Here is a 24708-nt window from a genome sequence, read left to right on the forward strand (position 1 = left end):
CTCAGAGCCCGAAGGAAACCTGAAGTCAGTATGGGACCCCAGAGGGAGCAGACGCGCACAGCAATTGCAGCACGACACCCGGCTGGCCCTGTCCTCGGCCTCCCCGACTCAACCCTCCCCCTGCTCTCTTCCGTGTCCTGGCCCGTCTTCAGTTTTCTCTGGTGCTGCTTCGTGACAAGCTCCCTCGTGCAATTGTTCCTCCAGATACTCTTCTCCTCGTGGCGTGTCTGCACCCTACGCCCTGACAGCTAGTCGCCGGAGCCAGGGCCCGCGGCCTCCCAGCACGCCTCCTCCTGCCGTGGGTCCCCACATCCCCTTCCGATACAGGCTCCACCGGTTCTGCGGCCAGACCACATCCCGCCGGTTCTCAGGCCTGAGCCCCTCCTCTCCCGACCCTTTTAACCCCACGCCTGCTCACACACGCCCCCCCGTGGAGGGCCGTGACGCCACACTTGACTGCCCACCCCCAGGCCCGTCCTGTGCTGGGCGGGAGCTCCGTGGGGGTGGAGCTGTCACATGCATTACTGTACCATCCCCAATGCACGTCCCCCAGGCAGAGGGCCCGTCACACGGCAGGCACTCACGTGTTCTGAGTGAACAAACAAGTGACTCTAGCTTAATCCTAAATTTATTCAATGTTTTTATCACAAAAAGACCCACTTCTGTCACTTGATACAGCAACTGGAAATAAAAATTCTGGATGAATCTGACACAAGACAATGGTTCAGTTCAATTCAAAAATTAAACTCATTTAACCTTTAACTCAATTTAACTTCTAAACTGATCAGCATTCAAGAACCATCCTGTACATTAATACCAAGGAGCTGATCTAATTACTGATACAATTTAAAGAAAATAAATTTAACAAACCAAATACATTTGCAGAGTTTACAGCTTAAATGACATTAACATTTTAAAAACAAAAGTTGAAAAGTATTCACCAGTCACAGATGGTTTAAATACCAGAAAATATTAGAGATACACGAACAATAAAAACTCTGGAAATCAAAATCCAGGGGCAAAATGTAAGAAACGTCTGTCGATGGTCTCAGGTACCACAGCTTCGTTTCCACAAAAGGAGAGGGGGACGGCCGTGAGGTGCACCCCGGCTCAGAGGAAGGAGTCGAGGAAGTGGCTCTGAGTCCCAGCCACCACGCTCCTCCTCGTGCGGCATCAGCTCTGTCCCCTGGGAAAGGGGCACGGCACCACCCGCCTAGCTTTAAACACCAGCACGTACGCGTGAGCACCCTGTACGTCCGCGTGAGGCAGGCAAACACACACGAGGACACGTCACGGTGTCCCTTCCGCTCCTACAACAGTAGGTGTCGAGCCGGAATTTTCACGTTAGACGTGAAGTGGTGAACATCCTACTTTACAGACACCCTCATCCAGGCACCCAGCGCCAAAGTCACCCCAGCTCTCGTTACTAAACCCAACCAGGAACCGTCCCAGGGCTCTCCTCAACTGCTCAGAAGGCGGAGAGGAGGGACCAGGGAAGGGAAGGTCAGCTCCGGTAGGGGCCGTCAGCGGTGAAAACCAAAGGAAGGAGAGGCGACAGCCCCCTCTCCCCTAGTGTCTTTCTCTCGAGACCCTGGGACCAGCCTCCTCCGCCCACCCCCAAGTCCTCTGCTGACCAAGCGGCGTCAGCGCAGGGCTGGGGAGCTGCCCCAGGGCCGCACGCCGCGGCCGGCACTCAGCTCCTCACACAAGGCCCGGCCCTTCCAAGGGGAGCCCCACTTACCCAGTATCTGTCTGATTCCTGGCAACCCAGCCTCTTCTGGAAAAAGACTCCTGGAGAAAATGGAAATGACCTCCAAGATGCTGCAACACTGTCGTTAAGTTCCTCTGTTTCTCTCGGAGCTGATTTAACCTCATTCCTCTCACAAGCTGAACGAGCCTTTAGCTAACTTTCCCGACCGCGGTTAATTAGATGAATGGGGACCAGGGCGAGGACCGCAAGAGGCTGGCAACAGGAGGCCAGCAAGTGGGTGGGTGACACCACGGGAGGTACAAGACCACAGAGCTGGACGAGCAGGTGGGCGGCAGGGGGGGCCCTGCCCACGTCTAGGCCCGGCTGTCGCACGGCAGTGGCACCTCCAAAGGGCCGCGGAGGGGGGACACTGACTTGGCCAATTCCACCAGAAATGGCCCCTGCAAGACCACAGGTCCTGGGTGGGCCTCCACCCGAGACCACACGGTCCAGGCAGGCCCTGCGGGCCTCAGGGTGAGGCTGACGCGCGCTGGGCCCTTCCCTTGGAGAAGGTCCGGATAGAGCCCAGAGCTCATCATCAGCACACCATTTCCCAAGGCGAGGGTAAACTCGGATGCCGGTTACATCCCAGTAACTGGGGGAGCCCTGCACCCAGTGAGGGCGCTGTGGGGACCCGTCCTCCAGGGGCCACACAGCATACGGCCCACGTCTCCTTCTCGTGGGAAAAGGGAAAGGCTTTCTGTGGCAGTGCCAAGGTGACAGGAGAGCCCTGCAGTGCCATCCTTTCAAGAGCAGGCGTGAACAGACGGGAAGAGTCCAAAACCTCCGAAAGGAAGGTGACCACTCTGAGCAGAGGGTTTCAGGATACTTCACGTGCCTCGGAGGAAAACACCCACCTTCCTCCGCTTGGGATTGGCCAATTTACCTCCTTCACTCTCAAAGTGCTCTTACACTCCAGAGGCTGGAGGACTTGCAACCGGGGCCCGCCCCGTCCTGGGAACAGGGGAACTCCCCCCAAGACGCCCCAACTGGAGAGCAGCATCCTGGCTTCCCCCTCATCTCTCCAGCCATCAGCCTGAACGACGACACCACCGCCTCTCTCATCACGGACACTGAAAGCGAAGTACGCGCACGGTCTGTGTTACTGACCACGTAAGTCAGGAGAGGAACTCGCCACAAGCTACTGATATCGCACCACCTGAGCCAGAAACCGGGAGGGAGGGAGGCCCCTCAACACCCCCAGGCCTCGGGCTCACCAGGGCACCCAAGCACTTGCTCTAAAACACAGACGACTTCTATGAAGCCACAGAGCTTGGCAAGTTTTCCTCACAGAAACATGCTTACTTGACTCGAGACCTCCTTAAGGAACATTCTGTAAAATAAAACAATTACATTTTTAAGCACACACAACACAAATCATTATTTCGAGCCACCGAAGAAAAGCAATGAGACAACTAAACTAGCTGCAGGTAAAATTCCTGCGGCGCAGTTCTGGGCGTCCCTTTCCTGGAAGCGCCTCTGCAGGTGTTTATCCGTAAGAACACTTTCTTTTCTTCCTTGAAAGACCAATTATAATAAAGCAAGTGCTGTGTCTATGTTCAAATTTCCCAATCTGTCGCGAAGAATGAAATTACGAGTTTCCCAGGAAGGCTTTCATGACCTGCGGATCTCAGGAACTATCTTGAGCTGGGAAGGGGCAGACCGACGGGCACTGAGGTCCCCGAGGGGCCAGCAGGCGGCAGGCCCAGGCCGTGCAGGGTCAGTGGCCCCAGACAGGCCCCTGACAGCCTCACGTTCTCCTGGTGGTCCACTTACTTGCTTTAAATATCTAAAGATGAACAGGAAAGCAGCAAATGCATGCGGAAACCATCAGTCACTATCCGTTCAAACCGACAGACCCGACTGGACGTCAAGAGTCCAACTTTCCTTCAGGAAGGCCTCAAAGGCACCTTCCTTCCTTCAGTGGAGTGACGACTTTGGCACATTCCGGGGGCGAAAATCGGCAGTGCACCTGACGAGGCAGGCGACCCCCTCCCAGGTAGAGCGCAGAGGCCCTGCCGTGACACTCTCCCAAGGTCCCCGAGGGTCCTGGCCCACGCCCATCCCCCCTCGGCTGGCCGGCCAGGCGGGTCGGCAGAGGAGGGTGAGGCCTAAGCCGCGTGCCTCTCCCAGCCCTCAACACCAGAGCTGGCAGGCGAAAGATGCCAGGAGGCAGAAATGACGACACTCTGCCCGAACCCCCACGACACCATACACTCCTGTCAAGTACAGCACAGCCTGCGTCGTTTTTAAGTCTTTCAAGATACAGCAAGTTTTACAATGGCTTACTTTGGCTGGACTACAACGTTTTCAGTTGCATTCCGCACTCTTCTAAAAAGTTTTATATGGAAAAAATTTAAAAATGAAAAACAAAGGTAAATCTTTGACAGACGTGAAGCACATGCAACTAGTCCTCTCTAGCTTCCCAGATCCGAACGTCCTACTGCTGTACAACCCAGGGTTGTACAGTCCATTTTCAAGTAATCAAATACTACAATCAACTTTATGGAAAACTAAACAAGCCCGAAAATAACATTAGGAAAACCAATATATTCTCCTGCCCTTCTCCTTAGATTTTAGACTCTGTGGGGCATGACGATGAGGTCAAAGCTTCACGGCCACATGAAGATGGAGTGGGGAGAGGTCGGTCAAGCCCTTGCAAAAGACAGTCGTGAAGGGAAGCTTGATATCGGCAGGAAGTTATAAAACTGAGACTATTATAACCACTTTCCAAACTGATGTTCTCCACTCTTATTTTTAGGAAAGCTGAGTAATGTAACTTACACAAAAAAGAAATCAAGGATCACCGTACGAAGCCATACGCACAGGAATCCTACTTCGTATAGACGTGTGAAAGGAATTTCACTACAGACAGACATCAGTGGTCATCTTCTAATTTATCTACTGAAGAAACCAGCACGGCTTCGGAGGAAACGAAGGTGCCAGGACTCACAAGAAGGAGGGTGAGAACAGGGGCCCAGAGTCTTTAGGATGCTCTGCTCAAAACCCCCTGGCGGCTACCGTCCACCACAGCAGCAGAGCTAGAGGGGACAGCCCTGGAGGGCGCCAATGGCTCCACCTGCAAAAAGCCAAAGCAAGGGAGGGCCCCCTCCAGGTGGGTGAGGGCAGCGCCCACTTCTATCAGACAAGGGAGTTCTAATCAGAAGCCTTCCTACCAGATCCGGGTGGCGTCAAACTGGAAGAAAAAAATTCCCCCACGTGACTCTTTCAGAAAGTAGAGGAGGAAACACTTCCAAACTCACTTCACGTAATCAGAAAAACCCAAATGCCCAAACCTCACAAAGACATCGCCAAAGAAAGAATTATAGACGAACACCCTTCATGAACTTAAACACATAAACGCTCAATGAAATAGCAAATTTCAACCCGTAATATGTAAGGGAAAAAAAAAGGCTATACCATGAATTAAATGATGTAGTATAGCGGCATTTCAAGATTGGTTTAAAATCCAAAAATTAGCTTACTTCACATTTAAAGAATAAAAGAGAAAAGCAGGATCATGTTGATACACGCAGAAAAACCATTTAACAAAATTCAACAGATTGAGGGAGCACTGTCAGTGTGAGAAAGGACGCCTATTAAAGCCAACAAGGCCAGCAGTCACCCTGATACACTTGAAGCTTCCCCCTACGACTGGAACACGGGAAGGAGGTCCACTGTCATGACTTTTATTCAACGTCATATTGGCGGTTCTAGCCAGTGCAACAGAAGAAAAAAAATAAAAGGCAAAAAGATCATAAACAAAGAAGCAAAGTGTGTTTACTCACAGACATCATGATTTTCTACAGAAAAAATCCTAAGGAAACTGCAAAAGAATTCCTGGAACTAAGAAGTGAATTTAGTAAGATGGCAGGATAAAATCAACATACAAAAATCAAGTGTTATGTACCAGCAGCAGCAGTTTAAAAGTTAAAAAGAAAAAAAAAATTAAGCTGATTCACAATACCATCAAAAACAAAGTATTCAGAAATCAACTTTACAAAAGACACACCAAGATCTTTAAAGTGGAAACTACAAAACACTACTGAGAAAAATTAAATAGAAACTAAACAAATGCTGAGCTAAACCACAGTCATGAACTGGAAAATTCAATTTAAGATGTCAACCCTCCCAAAATTGACACACAGATTCAAGGAACTCCAAACAAAACCCCCACAGGCATTTTCGGAGAAACTGACACCTCGATTCTAAAGTAATAGGGAAAATTGAGACCTAGAAACCATGACAATCTTCCAAAAAAACAAAACAACAACAACAAAAAAACGGGTGGTGGGGGGTGGAGAGCTGGAAGACTCACATTAATTCAACACTTATCACAAAACATCATCAAGTCAGTGTAGCACTGGCACAGAACAGATGAAAAGATCAGCTGAACACAACAGTGTCCAGACATATAACCCACACACGTATGGCCATGTGACTGATTTTCTGACAAGAACACTGAGGCGATGCCATGGAGAAAGGAATTGTTCCCCTCCCCCGGCAACAAATGATACTGAAACAACTAAATATCTGCGGAGAAAACTGAGTACCTCACAACAAGGTAATTCAAGGTGATGGAACACAGATCTAAACATAAAAAGCTAAAATTATAATGTTTTTCAAAGGATTTACAAGAGAATCTATTTGTGAAATCAGAGTAGGCAAATATTTCTTAAACACACGAAATATGCCGAATAGAAAGGAAAAAAAAAAGTTGGTCTTCCTCAAAATTAAAAACTTCTATTCATTAAAAGACATTATTAGAAAAATAAAAACACAAGTCCCCAACTGGGAGAAAACGATCAACACATATATCTGATCACCACATTATAACCAGAACTACCAACTGACAACAAAAACCAAGAAAACACCAACTAAAAATGGGCAAGAGACTTGCCTCACAATGAAAGCTTACTGAAAACGGTGTTCAAAGTAAGTCATCAGGAAAGGGCAGGTCACCACCACAGTGAGAGAGATAATACCTCATACCCATCAGAGCGGCTGTAACTTTAAAAACTACCACCACCAAGTGCGGTGAGAAGGCAGAATAACAGAAACTCCCACACGTTGCTGGTGGAAATGTAAAATGGTAAACTTTGGGGAACGTGTTGGCAATTTCTTACGAGGTTAAACATCCATTTGACATGCAATCCAGCCATGCAATTCCACACCTAGGAATTCACTCAAGAGAAAAGAAAACGTACGTCCATAAAGAGACCTGAACAAGAATATTCACAGCAGTTTTGTTCATAGTACCGCAAACCTGGACAACTCAAATGTCCATCAACAGGAGAATGAATAGACAAACTGTGGTATATTCCTAAAACAAACTACTACTCGATAAAAAAGAATGAACTACTTACTGACACACGGAGCAACACGGGTGAGCCTTGAAAACACCGCTGAACTGAATACGAAAAGAAGTACGTGTTGTATGGCTCCACCTAGAACAAGCTCAAGAACAAGCAAAACTAACCCAACATGACAGAGATCAGAACAGTGGATGCCAACGGGGAGGGGGTGACTGAAAGGGAGCACGAGGGAACTTTCTAGAGTGTTTTATATCTTGGTTTGGGCTGGTGGTCGTGTGGTCGTACACATCTGTGAAAACTCACTGATCTTTACAGTTAAAATCTACGAATTTTATTATGCGATTTTCACCTCGGTTTTTTTAAATGAAAGAAACTGTTAACTCTTGAGTATTCACACATAATTTTTATGCCGTTCTCTACCTCTGAAATATCCCTCCCCAAATTAACCATATACAACAGACTGCTGGTTGCCCTCCGCCCCCCGCCAAATCCGCTCCGCACAGAACCGCCGACTTCAGCTCGCACATGCCAAGCTCCGTGCTTCCCGCGCGGCGTGCCCAGCAAGGTGAGAGAAGACACGGATGCTGCTTCTGGAAACAGAGGGCATCCCCTCCTTTCTCTCTCCTCTCTCTGCTGCTCGTGAAGGGGTGTGGCAGCTCGCACCCCAGAGTCTGGCCTGCAGATGCCGAGAGGAAAGCTCAGGGTGCCAGACTCCAGTGACCATCCCGCCAGCAGACCCAGCGTCACTGCTCTTCCGCCAGGGCTTCTCCTCCAGAGAAACCGGCTGCATCTGATTAAGCTGTTACTTGGAGGAGCTTGTTTTCCACAGATGAACCTAATCCTAACTTGATTCAGAAAGTACAGAGAGTAGAAGCAAAGCTAAGCCTCATCTTCACTCTGTTCTCACAATTCCTAATGGACATTTAAAGCACTTCAAGAGGGGTTTTTCCTCCTACTTTTTCTTCTCCAAATTCACTTGCTCTTTTTTTAAAAAAAACAAAAAAAACAAAAAAAAAAAAGAATTCAACACATAATTTCTGTGATTTACTGTGCAACTGAACACGCTAAAAGACAAAATGACATTTTCCCTACAAATTATTTGGTGCCTGTGATTTTCTGAACACTACAGCCAGATGGTTCTCATAGAAATCAAGAAGACTGTATTCATATAATTCAAAGGTTTGCTTATTTTTTGGTCTTAAAAAAGACTATTGATTGTAACGTGCAGCTCTACAGGAAAAATCTCGACCGAGGAGGCGAAAACTGGTATTTATTACCGCCCTTGTGCTCATTATAGCCATCTCTGACAGCGGTCCATTAAAATCAATTTTTATGTTTCTTACGTATTTTCTTTTTCTAACATCCTTGGCGCTGTGTTTATTAGCCCGTAAGACAAACGCTGAGCAAAGGAGTGGGTGGTTTTTCCCCTCTTCTGTCAGAAATAACAAGAACTGCAATTTTAAAATACAACGGCTACTCACAATCAATGAATGGAGGAAACTGAATGTTACGTTTCAGAACAAAACATTAAGGAGTGCTTTGAATTTTTAATGGTTTTATAATTAGAGAAAATAAATAGTGGAGATCGTTCAGAGAAACGTGTTCCGTGAGAAATGGCGATACCCTGACTTCATGCTAACAAGGGGATTTCACACCCTTTCTCCTCTGCTGCGCACACACACCAACAGCCGGACACCATCTCCAAGAGGCCCAGCAGAGCTACTGATGAAGCAACTCCAGGACTTTGGAATAAAAGTCCATTAATAAAAAATTCCATTAACAGAAGTCCCATAGAAGTTCATCACCTGGCAGACTGATGAACAGTGAACGTTGGTCCTGGATTTAAAAATCCGGATTAAGGAAGCAGCAGCTCCCTGTCACCAAACGCCCAAAGAGATTCCCACATCCCACTTGCTTAAGAATCAAAGCGCTCAATACAGTCCACCAACACCTCTATAAACGTATACATTAATACGTCTTGGGGCTCCTAATTACAGCTTATGTCCCTGTGGTTAATCAGAGGTGGAGGGTTCCTGGGCAGTAAGCACAGATGCTGAAAACGAACGATCATGGCCCTACCATTTTTAGAGAGATGCTAGCTTTTGTGATTGGTAGCGTGTGGCTACGTGTTACCCTGTGATCAATGGAGAACAAGCAATGATCGTATTCTCCCTGTTGCTTTGAACAAAGCAAGCAGTGGGTGTCACACAGGACTCTCACTCACTCAGTGTCTGGGATCTTCCGGCCGTGCAGCTTTATCCCGTGCAGACCCTGCTCGCAGCCAGAGATCTCGATCTTCCCCAGAGGGCTGTCCATCATTCTGTATTTCATTTCACAGGTCTTGTTCATTCTCGCAAGTACCTAAAGAGAAACAATTTTTAAAGTTACGCACACGTGAAAGAGTTTGGTCACTTCTAAAGCACAACAGAAGCCCCAGTTATTTAAGACATAAAACATCTTCCAAAGTTTTTTCCCCATTTTTGGAATTTAACCATATAATGTGTCATTTTTATAACACAGTCACTTTGAAGACAGAAGATTACCATAATTACCCAGAGCAGCCAACCAACAATTCACTCTCCTCTCATCTCCTTAAATTACGATCTCCTAGTGGCTCAGTGGTTGAGAATCTGCCTGCCACTTCAGGGGACACAGGTTCAAGCCCTGATCCAGGAAGATCCCACATGCCCGCGGAGCAACTAAGCCCGTGCACCACAACTACTGAGCCTGCACTCTAGAGCCCGGGGGCCACAACTACTGAGCCCGCGTGCTGCAACTACTGAAGCCCGTGCGCTTAGAGCCTGTGCTCTGCAACAAGAGGAGCCACCGCAATGAGAAGCCCGCGCACCGCAACTTAGAGTAGCCCCCGCTCGCCGCAACTAGAGAAAGCCCGCACGCAGCAACGAAGGCCCAATGCAGTCAAAGATAATTAAAAAAAAATTTTTTTTAAATTACCATCTCCCTATTCTTCTCATTTATCTTTAACCAACGCAGAGTCAAAGATGAAATAAGAGTGCCTTTTAAAAAGTACCTAAAGCTATTTAAAATAAAACAATTACCAACAACACTTTCAGTAAAAACTGAAGACAAAGGATGGGATATTTTGAATAAAGTACGTTTAAAACTAAAGCATTATTAAATGAATTACAGAAACGGAGCGAGATCCGACCCGGCAGCGGCCGCGGAGGGCCCGCGCGTCGGAATCCCGCTCTTACAGAAGCGCACGGACTTTGCTTGTGTTCAAGCCAGAGTACAAAAGCTATCCTATCAGGTACCCTCCATGCGAACAATTCTGAGAGATGCTAATTTTGGTCAACCCAGTGGAAGTTTAAAAGAAAGAACAGATGTACTAAGAGCAGCGAAAAGCCTGTACCAAGGTTTAGGCAGGCTGGCATCTTGTAAAAATCCCTCGGCCTCGAGGGGAGGCCGGAAGAGAGGGCCGTGGGGAAGCCCACCCAGGCCGCCTCGTCTCCCCGGCGATTCCTGCCTGCCCTGCTTCCCGCACACCTCCCTCGGGCCACCTCACGGGCCAGCGCTTCCCAGGGTTCCGCGCTCAGCCACAGCCGCCCCGGAACCGGAGCCCCGCAAGGCCTCCCTGCAAGCTCCGGACTGGAAGTCGGGCTGCCGCCTGGCTCTCCTGACCTCTGTGTCCTGGAAACGCTTCACTTGAACTTGTCCAAAACCGTAACCGCGCGTGGGCTCTGCCCCTGTGCAGCGCGTCGGTGAGCGGGCTACCACCCAGCCCCGCCCCGAGCCCCACCGGACGTTGCTCCTGGGACCCCGCACACCCCCGCACCGCACTACACGCCGGCTCTACCATTTTCAGCTCTTCTCATTCATTTGCGCCCATCCTCCCGGACTCGCTCACCAATCCCCACCTCCCCGAGGAAGGGCGCCCTCGGGCCCCCTCTTTACACCCGGGGTCTTCCCGCTCCAGCCACCCTCACCTAGAACACCACATCACTACTGACGACACGACGGCGCTACAGCAGCTCAGCGAACCGCAGCCCGCCGCCAAACCTGGCCCAGCGCCTGCTTTTGCAAGGGAAGTATTCCTGGGATGCAGCCGTGCTCATTGTTTGCAGGCTGGCGGCTGCCTTCACGCTCCAGCGGCCCTAAGTCCGTGGGCGCCCCTCACGTGCAGCGAGGGTTCCAGTATCCAGGCCTGGACGCCGGGGGCTGGCCTCTCCCTGACTGTCCCGTCTGCCCCACTTGGCCTGGTGACTGCTTTACAGTGAAACCGCAACACGCCCCCATCGCCCTGACCCCGCAGGTTCTCCTCCCTTCCGCGTGCCTTCCACCTGCTCCTAACAGCACACGCTGACTCCCTGCTCTACCTCCCAACAGCCCCAGGACAGAGGCACACACAGGTCTATGCCTTGAAGAGGTCAAGCACCATTCCCCAAACCCCATGGCGTGCAAGCATCACTCCCAAGATTCCATCCTAACCCCTGGGCTCCAGAGCCGCCCTGTTCAACATCCCCCTTTCTGTGCACAGTGACAGGGGTCTGAATCGAATAGCTCTCCAGTTCCCAGTGAGTGGACACAGGATTTTGCTGGGAAACCTTCTCAGATGTTTGCCCGGCATCGGAGATGCTCTCTGACACCTCATATTCCTACCATGGCTCCCCACTGCCTGAGGGATAAAAACCAAAAGAGTCTTCCCACCCCCTCCACTCTGTCATGCGGAAACAGGGATCAGACCAGGCAGAGGGAGATCATGGCCTCCTACCCACGACCCATCACCTTGAGAAAGTCACCTAAACTCTCTGAGACACAAGTGCTTTTATCTGTAGGACAAACGATACCTAAATCATAGGGCTGGCACAAGGGTTAGCGGGAATGTGTGTAAAGACCTGACATCCCCGAAGGATTTAGGATTACCATTATCCCTGCCGCAACTGACATTCTAACCCAATATCCTTGGCCTTTGACCTTGTCACCCAGAGTGCACTGCTCTCCTCCCTAAATTCTTATCCAACAACTTCAAAATCCTAAACATTCTTCAAAAGCCAACTGCCACCCCTTCTCCCAACCCCCTGGGTGCGTCCCCCTGTCTCCTGAAGCCAGAATCAACTCCTGACCCGCACCCGCTCACATCTGTGGACATTTTCCATCACCCTGAGCTGCTGGCAGGTGACCATGCTACCAAGAGTCAGGGCCCCACGGATGGCAAATGCATTATACATGTAAGGGGTTTATCATACGTGTGTTGAGCCGGATCATCAGCATGTCCACCATCTGGGTCAAGGGGCCAGCAGAGCATTTCTCTGAGCACAAAGTGTGTTCGGAGAAAGCGTTCTGCTGGCACGATGAGAAGCCTGGACGCGCTCTCCCCTTCTGAGTGACAACCTGCACCTTAGCGGGTTAAGAGCTCCGAGCAGTCTTGCAATAGAAGTCAGCTTCGTTTCTTTACCGAGCACTAGCAAACGTGTTCACCGACCCGTGCCTCCTACCCGAGTCCCTGTTCAGAAGCTGAACGAGCAGGCCTCCATCAAGAGGAAGGCTGTTTCTCAGCAGATCCAGGCTCAGGGCCCTGGCTCAGGCCTCAGATCCGGAGCCTGACAAGTCACGAGCCCATGGCAGGCAGGACTCGTGCTGGCGAGCCTCCGAGACTGATGCTAATTTAAGCACAAAAGCAATTTACTGAAAGACGTTCCATAACTCACAGAACTTCTGGGAAGGCTGGAGAAGCAGGCTCAGAAAACGGTAGGAACCAAGACTGGCCACAGTCCAACCACAGCCAACACCAAGCCTCAGGATACACCTGTGGGAACAACGAGGGACTGCAGGCACGCAGCAGGCGCCGGGGCCACCGGCGCCCCGGGAAACAGGATGTTGCAGCCACCGTCAATTCCCTGCCGCCCGGGCTCCCTGTCACTTGTCCTTGGACTCAGGCCCAAGGAGGTGCCTAGAGCTCGCGTGGGCGCCAGGCCAGGGTGTACCTGTGCCGAGTGGCCGGGAAAAGGGACAGCCTCCAGGAGGGCTGTGTCCATGCCAGCCCCGCTCAAGCACACAGCCCGGCATCGCTGCAGAAATGAGACCGGCACACAGCCGACCAGGAGAAGGGTGAATGTTAGATGTCCACTCCTCTTCCCAGGCCTCAATTTTCTCATCAATAATAGTAACTAATAGTAACCTGAGTCTACCAGTCTCCCTGGGCTGTTCTGAGGGGCCCAGCTGGAGAAGACAGGAAAAACGGTGAACGGGGCGGCTGGGCGCTCCTGCAGCTTCGAAAGGACCTCTCCTACTCAGCACACACCCAGCTCTCACCCTTACTCTGAGGAAAGGCTGGGGAGACACATCCGGGTGCGCAGGGCAGGTCAGGGGTAGGGCAATGAAGGTGACCGGGGGCGCAGGGGCACGAGGATTTCTGCCACATGGGAGGACGAGCAGGTCTCCGGAGAGCTCAGGCCCCTCGCTTCTCCAGGAGAAGGGCCTTGCACGCCACCAAGCCGTCCCAGGAGCCGGGCTCTGAGCACAGCCTGGATTGGCCGAACTTCGGAGGCCACTGGCCTAGACTGCAGGGGAAGGGCAGCCAGCCGACCCCGGCATAGCTGGAAGGGCTGCCTCCGGACCAAGGAACAATCTCACACTCCAGCTCCTGCATCTCTGCGTGGGACCAAGAGGACACTGAAGCTCGGCCTGAAGCCGCCGTGCTGCCCCCGGTGCCCAGCACCAGCAGGCACCGCCCGGCAACACGGCACTGGCCCTGGACCACCGGTCTAAACTCATGCCCCAAGTGCGGGCTGCCCCCTCGTACTGAGCAGCAGCTCCGCTGGCCTCCACAGAACATGGTGAGTCAATCACAAACCACGCCAGGAACCAACAAAGAGCCATCAGCCCTTAACAGGGATAACTCAAGCTCAAAAGCTGCGTCCTGAACAAGGGGCACGTGCCACTTCTAGCCAATCCACCCAGCTGGTCATTTAGTCATGTGAAGTCTGAGGAGGTGAGCGCTTCAGACTTCCTCATCGGTTAGGCAGAATGGAAATCAAACCCACTTCAATTTTCCTGAAGGTGAAGATTCCCCGGAACCACCTCCCCTAAGACTCGGGCCTGGTACTCGCGGCCCAGCTCCTCCTGGACTCGGCCTGGCTGAGCTGTACTTTCACCAGCGCCTCTGGGTTTTTAAGCCCATTAGCAGAACCACTGCTAGTCAAACATAATGCACCATAACCCACCAACGGCTACTTTGCCAGAAAAAGAAAAGCCGCAATTTTCACATAATTTTATACCAACCCAGCCAGAAATGGCGTTTGAGACTCCACAGAAACCTGTGCACGACTTTCTTTCCTGTCGACAGCCAGGGCATTCAGCACAGAGTCCTTCCACGAGCAAAGGTAAAAATCAGCGGAATACTGCATCCTACGATGTTATGGATAATGTGCCCCCAGGACAGAAGCGCTGGGCCATTTGGCGTGGTGTGTATGTTGACGAGAAGCCCAGGCTGAAACAGCAGGTGTGCTGCAGGTCCCGCAGAGCTGGCAGGCCTGGCGAGGAGGTGGGGGGATGCCTGCAGACAAGACGGGGGTGTCACAGACACCAGGAGGGACCCACGGGGGCTGAAACGGGGCAGCAAGAAGAGCGAGGCTTCCACAGCAGGTGAGTGCATCAGGGAGGGAGAGCGTCTCAGCACAGGCTGGTGGGAGGTACCGTCTGGAAAGCAGCGATTCCAAACACACACGGGGCTGCCGTGCACGATGGCTGCACAAAGATGCTGGTGGAATCCTGAGCCCTAGGAGTGTGACAGACCCGCCTGACACCCTCCCACAGTGACATCCCCACGCTCCACTCCAGAAGCCAACCGACCACCAGGCTCCAAAGATGAACTCTCCCCAGGAGTTTCATCAACTTACACCAGCCCAGAGAAGGCCATGACTGGGAGCCCCAAGTGGACCACGAAGGCAACGAGGCTCAGTAGAGACACCTGCTCACTGTGGACTCTACAACATCCACGGCCCCAGCCCCAAGTCCAGGGCCAAGCAGGCTCCCGACAGCCTCACAGGACTCACCAGGGCACTGCTGCTGGGCAGGGAGGGGGGCTGCCACAGGGGAGCAGGGCCACACGCTGCAGGAGAGCAGCTAAAAATGTCTGGAGAAAACGACATCTACCCAGAGAGCTGACTTATAACAAGGGGCCAGAAGAGAAGACGCACGTGGGAGGCAGGCTGAGGCAGACAGCCAGCAGCAGAGCCTGGGAGGCAGGGGACGAGGCCCAGGGGCCGCAGAAAGAAGCGTGGGGGAGACGCACAGCCTCCACGGGGTCAGTTTCGTGTCTGGCTTTGTCCCTGAGAAGCCCCAGGGCTTCAAACAAGGGGGAAATCCACCAGGTTTGCCTTTTCAAAGGCTCCCTCTGGCAGCTGTGTAACGAATAGGTGGGAACAGAGGGTGGGAGTCGTGAAGGAGACCGTGGAAACGGTCCACCGAGGCATAAGGATGAGCTCAACCAGTGTGAGGCAGAAGGGAGACTAAATAATGAGCCATAAATAAATAATAATAAATAAATGTTTAATAAATACCCAGGTGCCCCTTACGCATGAGCCACCAGGCTCAGGTGCCTGAAACTGTAACGAGACAACCGTGGTCTACTGGGGGAGGAAAATCACCCACAAAAAGCAAATCACACTGAGCAATCTTTGCAACTTTTTTATAGGTCCAAAATTATTCCAAAGTAGAAGTTTGTCTTAGAAACTCAATAGAGATATGGCAGAATGATTTGAAATATTTACCTGCATCTTTCTACCTGCATTTTCTAAGTTTTCCACAGTAAACCTGAATCCCTTTCACAAGGATAAAAAACTGTATTAAAATTCAGTATAATATAAAACACAGGTGATGATAGCAAATGTTCTACATTTAGCACTGTCTCAAGCTCACACGTGCAAAACAAAGGGCTGTTGATACTCTTCTGCATAAACTAAAAACTCGGAGGTCTGGAATTTTTTTGACTTTTAAAAAAAGAAAGGGTGGAGTAAAACGACACACGAAAGAAATCGCGTCTCCTTCTCTCCCATCCATCACAAGTCCTTGCAGCCCCCCAACAACCTGGGGCCCTCCCTTCCTGCCTGACCTGGTCTCTGACCAGGACCCCCGATTCACCCTACTTTTACAGCTCCTCAAACACACAGATGTTGCTCTTGCCTCAAGGCCTTTGCACCTGCCACTCACTCTTCTTGAAATGCCTCCCCTTCACGTTCTGGCACAGTGGCCTCTGTCACTTAACTCACAACCCTGCTCAAACATCACCGTCTCAGAGAAATCTTCCTAAAGCAGTCCGTCTCCTCTATCCGTTCTTTCCTGTTCTTTCCTTTACAGCACTTATGGCACATGAGATCACACTAGATTTCTTTTATTTGCCATGCGTCACCTTCACTAGAAAGTAAGCTCCAATACAGTAGCAAATGTTACGTGACAGCTCTGGCCAATGAGTAAGAAGTCTGCCGAGAGGTCTTGTTTTGATTAAAAAAAAAAAAGAAAAATTCTTCTGTGGCTGGCACCATCTCCTCCCCTTACCTCCTTCCCTGACACTGCAGATGTGATGCCTGGAGCTGTGGCAGTCATCTGGTGAACACGAGGCAAAAGCAAGAGACTGGAGAGCCCCTGGCGCTGACACCGTGAGCCACTACCACACCAGTGCGGTCTGTTGCTAGACTTCTACTTGTGCAAGAAAAAGAAAGTCCTGCTTGTTTCAAGCCAGTGTTCTGAGGATTTCCTGTTTTCTTCAACTTGAGGTTGTCCTGATTTTTGCTATATGCTAGCACTCAGAATGCATCATAGGTGCTCAGTAAATACCTGTTGAATAAATGAGCTAATCATCCGAATCAATTACACCTGATGTGATGACTCAGCAGGAGAACTCCAGGATTAAGGAGAGCCCACAGCTGGGGTTTGATGACCTGAGGCTTCCTGGAAGAGGTGCCTACACAAAAAGGCAGGTTGGAGTTTTCTGGGGGCAGGGTGAAGGAGAGGAGTGCCCCTGGCAGGCAGGTCTGCACGTGCTAAGGTCCTGGTGCTAGAGGGAGCACAGGGTGTCTGTGAACTGAAGGAGGCAGCAGCCACAGGAGGGAGAGGACCCACGTCTGAGAGGAGCCCGCTGTGGCAGCTGCTGGAGCGGTGAGTGCCACTGTAGGGGCAGGAGGGCAAATGGTAGCACCAACGACCCCAAGAACATCACGGGCAGAGAAGGGGATGCTGGGTCTGGGACGCTGTAACCACACCCATGAAGACAGGGTTATGATGTCTGCACAGGTTCTGGGGCTCAATAGCAGAATCTGCTCCAGCTAATAGCATGCCGTGCTGGTTTCCAAGCCAGAAAGAGGAGGGAAAAGTTTTACAAGCCAACCATCCATTACTCCTAAGCACCACGTTTACAGTTGCATAAAATAGGGGCTGTCCTGGAACCAGCAATCCTGAAGCGGCCAACTGGAGGCCACGGGACCACCCTGCGGCAGAGGCCTCGGGAGCCCCGTCGGAGGACCGGGAGGAAGCCAACCGTCAAAAGCCCAACAAACCAGTTTCCAATGTGCCAAACCCACATGTTTGGGAGTTTAGAACTAGCCCACAGGGTCCTGCGGAGGCTGCAACAAGCCAGCTCTTTGACTGCTTCCCGCGAGCAGCAGGGAGCAAGCTTACATGGTGCGAAACCACGTTCTTAGCTGAGTCCCCGAGCTGCAGGGACAACCGGGCCCACGGCTTTCTGGGGGACAGCACCACGGCCGCATTTAGGACACAGATTAAACAGCCAGGCTCCCCATTTCCCGCTCTCATGTGGCACACACCCTGTGCCCCCCCAGCCCGGCGGCCTGGCAGGCCCAGCTCCCTGCATCATCACTGTGCCAGCTACCTAAAGCCGCAAAGCGGCAAGCCGACATTAATTGGTGGCAGGAAAAAGAATCGATTTTTCACGGCTATTTGGAGACCTCTGCAAAAGTGAAGTGAATTCCGTTTCATCTCTCTTTTAACATGAATGGTGTTTAATGTTCTGAATTAAGCGGTTGGCGCCAGGGGCCGAGTTCCCACTATACCAAAAGCAAGAAACCCAGAAACAAACCGTCTTCTTTCTCCTTAGCCTGTAGTTTTCCAGGCCGGCCACGCCTGTCTAAAACCTGTCCTTCCAGAACCGTCTTCACAGTCCTGCTCCTTTGCACTTTTACCCATCTCTAGTATCGGTATCCTAGGCAATGAAAAATGACCAGAAAGGGGCTAAAAAAAGAAATCGTCTGCTTTCTTACAAGCAGTGTACAAACAAGGTGCCCAGATGTTGGCTATTGTCATCTCCCCAAGGTCAACGGCATGTGGCCCACAGCTGAGCTCAGGCCTCCCCCACGGCGGCCCCATCTCGGGCATCTCCATGTTGCCATCAGCTGCGTGTGTGAAGCGCAAGCTCGCTGGCATCACGAGCACTGATCAAGGGAAGGGGAGCAACCTATCTGCGGCTCCTCCTGACATCAACAAAGTCATGGTGAAATGAAAACTAGTTTTACAATCACCCTGCTGAACAGAGAGTAAGAAAAAAGCATCAGAGAATAAGAAAAAAGCATCAGAGAAGCACCTTTGTCTTCATTCCTCAACATCAGCCCATCTAATAAGGATCAGGTGCGAGGGATTATCCTCATTAGGAGAAAAACGTGTGTCAAACCCCTAGAAGACAAAATACTTCACACCCATCACCTCTTAATAAACCTGGCAAAGAGAGGGGGGAGAAGGAAGTGGATGGGATTGACCCCCGGCAGGTGTACAAGTCAAGAAGGAAAATGATGGGGAGAAGCAAGGCCAGCGGCCGAGACCCGGCTCCCACTGCCACTAGGCCAGGGCCTCCCCAGCGGAATTTCACCAGGTCACATTCAACAAAGGGCAGCTGTAAGTATGCCTCAGTTTATTATGCCCTAACAACCAAGAAGGGTTCAACTGGTTGAAATGATTTTGCCAAACAAAATACAGGCACTGCCATCTGGTATATCAAACTTAGAATGGATCCAGAAGTTGTGCAAAAACATCACTTCACGTCTACACGAAAACCTGCAAATGGACGTTTACGGGAGCTGTATTCACAATGGCTAAAACGTGGAAGCAATCAACATGCCCTTCACTAGGTGAATAGCTAAATAAACTGCGGCACATCCAGACAATGGAGTATTAATTCATTGCTAAAAAGAACTGAGGTATCAAGTCACGAAAAGACACGGAAGAAACTTAAATGCATATTTTACTAAAAGAAAGAAGCCAATCTGAAAAGGCTATGTACTCTATGATTCCAATTATATGGAGACAGTAAAAAAAAAAAAAAAAAATCAGTGGTTACCAGGGTTGGGGGGAGCGAGGGATGAGTAAGAGCACAGAGGGTTTTCAGGGTAGTAAAACTATTCTGTAGGATACGGCGGTGGTGGAGGCACGACATTATACATTTGTCAAAACCCACAGACAGTACACCATCAAGAGGGAACCCTGATGTAAACAACGAACAAAGGTTTACCTCCTTCTGGTAGGGGACGTTGGCAGTGGGGAGGGGCACACGTGGGGGGGGGCAGGAGGTATATGGGAACTCTCTGTGTAACTCTGCTGTGAACCTAAAACTGCTCTAAAAAATAAAGTTTACTAATTAAAAAAAGAACCATTCCGAAGCCTTCTGTTACGGCCCTGACATGGAAGGGAAATGATTCTCGTTTGCTGCTAAATTTTGGTGAACCCAGCTACATGCACACACAAAGGGAGAAGAAATTCTGCGTTACAGTGTCACAACTAGACTTCCAAGTTAAAAACTGCTTCTACAGGGATCCCATAAATACTGTGCTCTGCCCATTCTGAGCTTACACACAGACTTCCAGGACATGGCATCTGTGAGCACCTTCCTGATTAACGACGCTCTGGTCCTGAAGAATACCCATCACAACAAGGGCAGGGGAGTCAGGGCCAAGGTGGAGAACGGCCACCGCACGTGCATCTTGTTACAGCGCTCAGCGTTCACCAGTCACCTAAACAACGCGCTCCGAACAGCACATTATAAAACAGCCGTGAAAATGCCTGCCCATCAGAGCTTCCATGTTAGAGGGACATCTAAGGAAATTCTTTCACTGGTCTTTAAAACAACCATTTCTAGACAAAAACAGGCACTGTCTCCATTTAAAAACTATACTTAAAACTCAGTTTTCCTTTCCAAACTTTTCATTTTTGTTCATGTTATCAAACTAAGGTATGAGCCATGCAGGAGGGTTTAACTGCTTTTCTATTCTGAAGCTCAAAGGCTGTTTTGAATCTGTGCAACTACACAGGAATTAGGGAGCAGCCAGAACACAAACCCGTATATGTCTGTGTGGGTAAAGGAAACAGATCCCACACAGAGACAAGTGCATCAAACCTACATGTGTACAGTTTAACAAAATGCTCCAGAAATCTCTTGGAGCTTCAAGCATTTTTGAAAAATATTTCCAGGTACAACACCAAGGTGGTAACTAGAGCTCCCATATCCATTACAACAGCTTACAGATAAAATATCTCTGGATCTTGCCAAAAACTGGTGCATGACACCAGAACACGCCAGAACACTCTACAGAAAGGCCCATAAAGGTTCTCTTAGAAGTTTCTTAGTAACTATCACTTATTTCTTCAAAAGAAGAAAAAAGCTCCCCTACTAACCACGGCGCTGCAGACCAGAGTCAAATCTACAAAGACTCTCCGTGAAACGAGGCACCGGCGTCAAAGCAAGCTCCGACCTGAGTGTGCGTCCTCGGGGTGCACGGAGGCGCCCACGCACCTGAAACCACAGGTGAAACGCTGTACACCGCCCCGGCTAATTAATTTCAAGGAAGAAAAGTTTTACACCAGAATGAGCATGAAACAGGAAAAGCACAAGTTTGTTAATAAGTTTCCCACTTGCCGGGCTCCCAGGCCCCGGAAGCACCAGTCACTGCCCGCTCTGCGCCCCGCCCTTTGGTGGAGGGGAACTCTGGTGAAAGACGGGAGAAGCCCCGCTCTCAGGCGCTGTTTGCGCAGCTTACACCGCCTACTCCTCTTCCGGAAATGCACAGGGAACGTCTGAGTACTCTGTGACGGAAGAACTCTTCTTTAACAGCAAATGTGTCACCAGCCAGAAGACCAGATGCACCAACGATGACAGGAAGCAGGTTACAGAAATGAATGCAGCCCAGACCTCCAACAAGGAGCCCACAGTCAGAAGCAGGATGAGAACTCTGCATCCTCGGCCATCGCAGCAGGATTTGGAAAAGCAGCCAAGAAACCTTAATTCGGCAGAACAGCCCCTCCTACATCAAACCGCCGGGGCCTCTGAGCACAGCGACCAGCCAGTACGGGAGGCGGGGGGGGGCGGGGGGGGGGTGCGTGTACATGAAGCGCCAGCTGGGGCTGCAGCCACGCCTGCCTCCGGAGGAGCACGCGCATCACAGGTCACCTCGTCCTGGCCCAGCCTGCTGTCCGGGCCTCTGGGCCCAACGCGGTCCTACGGAGTCTGGCCAGCTCGCACCCCCGCCGGCGCCGCCGGGTCCCCGCAAAGAGGGAAGAGAGGCGGCCTGAGGCCTCGGAGCTGCGGCACCGCCGGGGTCTCGGCCGCAGCTGACCCTGTGCGGCCTCCCGCGCCCGGGGTCCCGTTCCCACGGCCCCAGGCGCCCCCCGACCCCCTGCGGGCACCTGAGGTGTGAGCGGCGCCCCCGGCTGGGCGGTCTGGGGGAGAAAGAGAGCCCCCGGGGGTGTGAGGCCCCACGGGAACCGGCCTCCAGGGCAGCGTGTTTTGACACCGGGCCGCGGCCGCCCCAGGAGGCGCATACGCCCCCGAACCTGCGGCTGAAAGCCCCAGCGCAGCTCCCCGCGCGCCAACCGCTGGGCCTGGGTCTGCTGGTTGAATCCCGAGGGCGCGCCCCGGCGCTTTTACGCTTAGACGCCCCTCGGGGTTCCAGACAGCGCGCGGAAAGCGGCCGAGTCCACGGCGCGGGGAACCCAGAGTCCCGTGGGCGCCTCGTGCCCCCCGCACAGAGCCCGGCCCCGCGGCGCAGGGTCCGCATCCGCCGCCGCAGGGCCCGGCCAGCAGGCTGACACCCCTGCCTCCCCCAATCTCAGAGCGTCCCCGTGTCACCCCTGGCATCCTGAACTTCAGTGAGGACCGAGAATGATCTACCGTGAAGAAAAAACGATGAAACATGCCACGTTTCCCCTCACTTTTAACTCCCCCTGTTAGAACTGCCTGTGTGACCATCACTGACCGAAATACCTGTCTGGGGATCAGATGGGGCGGGTGCCAAGCCCACCCTGCCCACAGCACCGCCTCACAGCCTGCGAGCGTTCCCGCACTCGAGGCACCGACTCAGTCCGGAGCTGCTCGCTGACGGCCGGCCGTGGCGCGGGAGACGGCGGCAGGCTGGTGCTCACAACGCAGCGTCAGTTCTTGAAACTGCCGCGTCTCGGGAAGCGTCAGCTTCAGTACGTCACGGCAGAAAACAACCTCACCCTTTATCCACCTCTACAGCTGGGCACAGTTTAGCTTTCTCAGAGAATCAGTAACATGGAGAACAGGTGGGAAGATTGAGAGAAACGCCTTCTTCAATTTGGCAGGGCAGCCAAAGCCAAGAGACGCCCGCTGCGGAGCAGGACGGGACGGGCCCCTGGCCGCGGTCGCCGCAGAGCTGGAGGAGAGCACACTTCCGGGACGCACAGGGTCGCTGGCGAAGTGAAAAGCTCTCACGCTTCTCTCTCTGACAGCAAGATGTGATTCAGAATCCTCCGCACCCCAGAAGAGCCCTGGAGGATCAAAGTAGCACAGGCGTGTCTGCAGTCAAGCCCCAAGAAAGAAGTCCCGGTTAATAAAGATTTCCACCTGTGGACGCATGGAACGCTACGTTAAAGACGTGCGCTTTCTGTGTCGGTGACATCATTAGCTTACCAGGGGGACTCACTGTAATGCTGTCTCCAGGTTCAGTACCCCACTCCCTGTTTGCACTGATTCATACAGCACAGTAAATACCGTTAGATCCAGATTCCATAACAGGCTCCACTGAAATCCTCAGAGAGGGCTCTGGCAAATGGCCAGGAAGGCATCCCCACACCTGGAATGGGAATCAACCGTGGCTTTCGGGGAGACCTACAGAAACGTCCCTGCCCGAAGCAAGGGAGCTGCCAGGATCCACTGGCCCAGATGCAACCCGTTCCTCCCCTCGCAGCTTCATCAGTATTTCCCCGGGTGTATTCTGCAAATTCAGCAAGGTGCTCAAGGGCAAGAAGCGCTGAGAGTGAAGAGTAGGGACACCTGTGGGTGAAGAGCTTGGGTACCTGAGCACCTGACAATGATCAGGGGTTGGTGGGATGCAGGGCACTTTTAAACGGTTGGAAGAAGTCCGAAGAAAAACACTTCATGACATGTGTTACGAAATGTGATACGAATTTCGTACATGTGATACGAAATTCAAATTTCAGAGTCTATGAATACAGTTTCACTAAATGTAGCCAGGCTCATCCTGTAATGTCGATGGCAGTTCTCGTGAGTACAGCTGACCCTTGAAAAACACAGGTTTGAACCATCAGAGTCCACTTATACACGGATTATTTTCTAACAGTAAATGCTATAGGACTACATGACCCTCAGGTGGTTGAATCCGCAGAGGAAGAACCACAAATACGGAGGGCTGACCGTAAGTTATACCCAGATTTTCAACTGGGTGCAGGGGGAAGGGGGCTTGGGGCCCCTAACCCCGATGTTGTTCAAGGGTCAGCTGTAGTTGTGACGAGACCACACAGCCTGCAAAGCCAGAACTATTTACCATCCAGTCCGTTTTAGGAAAAGTTTGCCACCTCCTGACCTCAATGCACGTAAGTGATTATCAGCCTGTCCCAGGTTTGGTGGTGCTGGATCCTTCTCTCCCACCTGCTAACGAACAAATCACAAGACCACGCTGATTCCCACGTGCTCACCCGCTTGTCTTTGACACCGCAACCTCAAGCAAGATGTGGCTACCAAAGTCTTCTGGAATTTCTTACGTACTGGCTTAGAAAGACCAGCCACTAGTCTGCAGGAGTGCTAAGCCCGGCCACCACTAAGGACCACAGGATTAGGTCCCCTTTATCCCTAATAAAGAGTCAGCTGCACGCTGTTTCTGCGGTAAACGATTCTTGGGTGAGAAGCACGGTGTGATTGATGACTTGTATCCCAAAATGGAAGAGCCTTGTGTTCCAGATACGCTCCGGCGGCCGGGAACAAGCCAGCCTTGACGGCACAAGGCTCCTGGCGGGACAGACGCCATCCCCACCACAAGGCCAAGCAGCCACTGACATGTGCGCCGCTTCTGAACCATTAACCCAAGGCAAGAAATTTTATGTTCTGAATTAGCTACATTATGCCCAAAACCTATCAGTGGCTTGATAACTTGAACATATAATTCTATACCTTTTACTCTTCAAACAATAATTCAGTCTAATCCTGTGGCTGAAGCCAAGATTTCCAGACCAAAAGTGCACTTTCCATTTGATTAAATACTAATAAATGCAAGAGTAAAATACCAGTCTTTTATCTTACAGTAAATTCTTCAAAACCCCATATACTCTAAGAATTAATTATCTCTCTGGAGAAGGGGACAGGTTCTTCCCCTCAAAGACAGTTTAGTCGTCTCAAAATCTTAATTACAACATTTAAAACATAATTTA

General features: G+C 51.3%; 1 protein-coding gene across 9 annotated transcripts in view; it reads right to left on the reverse strand.

Moving 5' to 3' along the window:
- Window positions 1-24708, reverse strand: part of MGMT (O-6-methylguanine-DNA methyltransferase) — a 343097-nt gene that overhangs the window by 273543 nt on the left and 44846 nt on the right. For 7 of the 9 annotated variants that reach the window (XM_079900166.1, XM_079900165.1, XM_079900164.1 and 4 more), the window contains exon 2: window positions 9290-9426. In XM_079900166.1, the coding sequence (XP_079756292.1) occupies window positions 9290-9414 (125 nt within the window). In that variant the 5' untranslated portion in view covers window positions 9415-9426. Of the gene's footprint in view, window positions 1-9289; window positions 9427-20777; window positions 20851-22285; window positions 22637-24708 lie in introns of those variants that run through there. The other 2 variants (XM_079900160.1, XM_079900163.1) reach the window with 2 other exon arrangements.

Source organism: Stenella coeruleoalba (genome assembly GCF_951394435.1).
Source record: "Stenella coeruleoalba genome assembly, chromosome: 16".
NCBI classification, from domain to species: domain Eukaryota; kingdom Metazoa; phylum Chordata; class Mammalia; order Artiodactyla; family Delphinidae; genus Stenella; species Stenella coeruleoalba.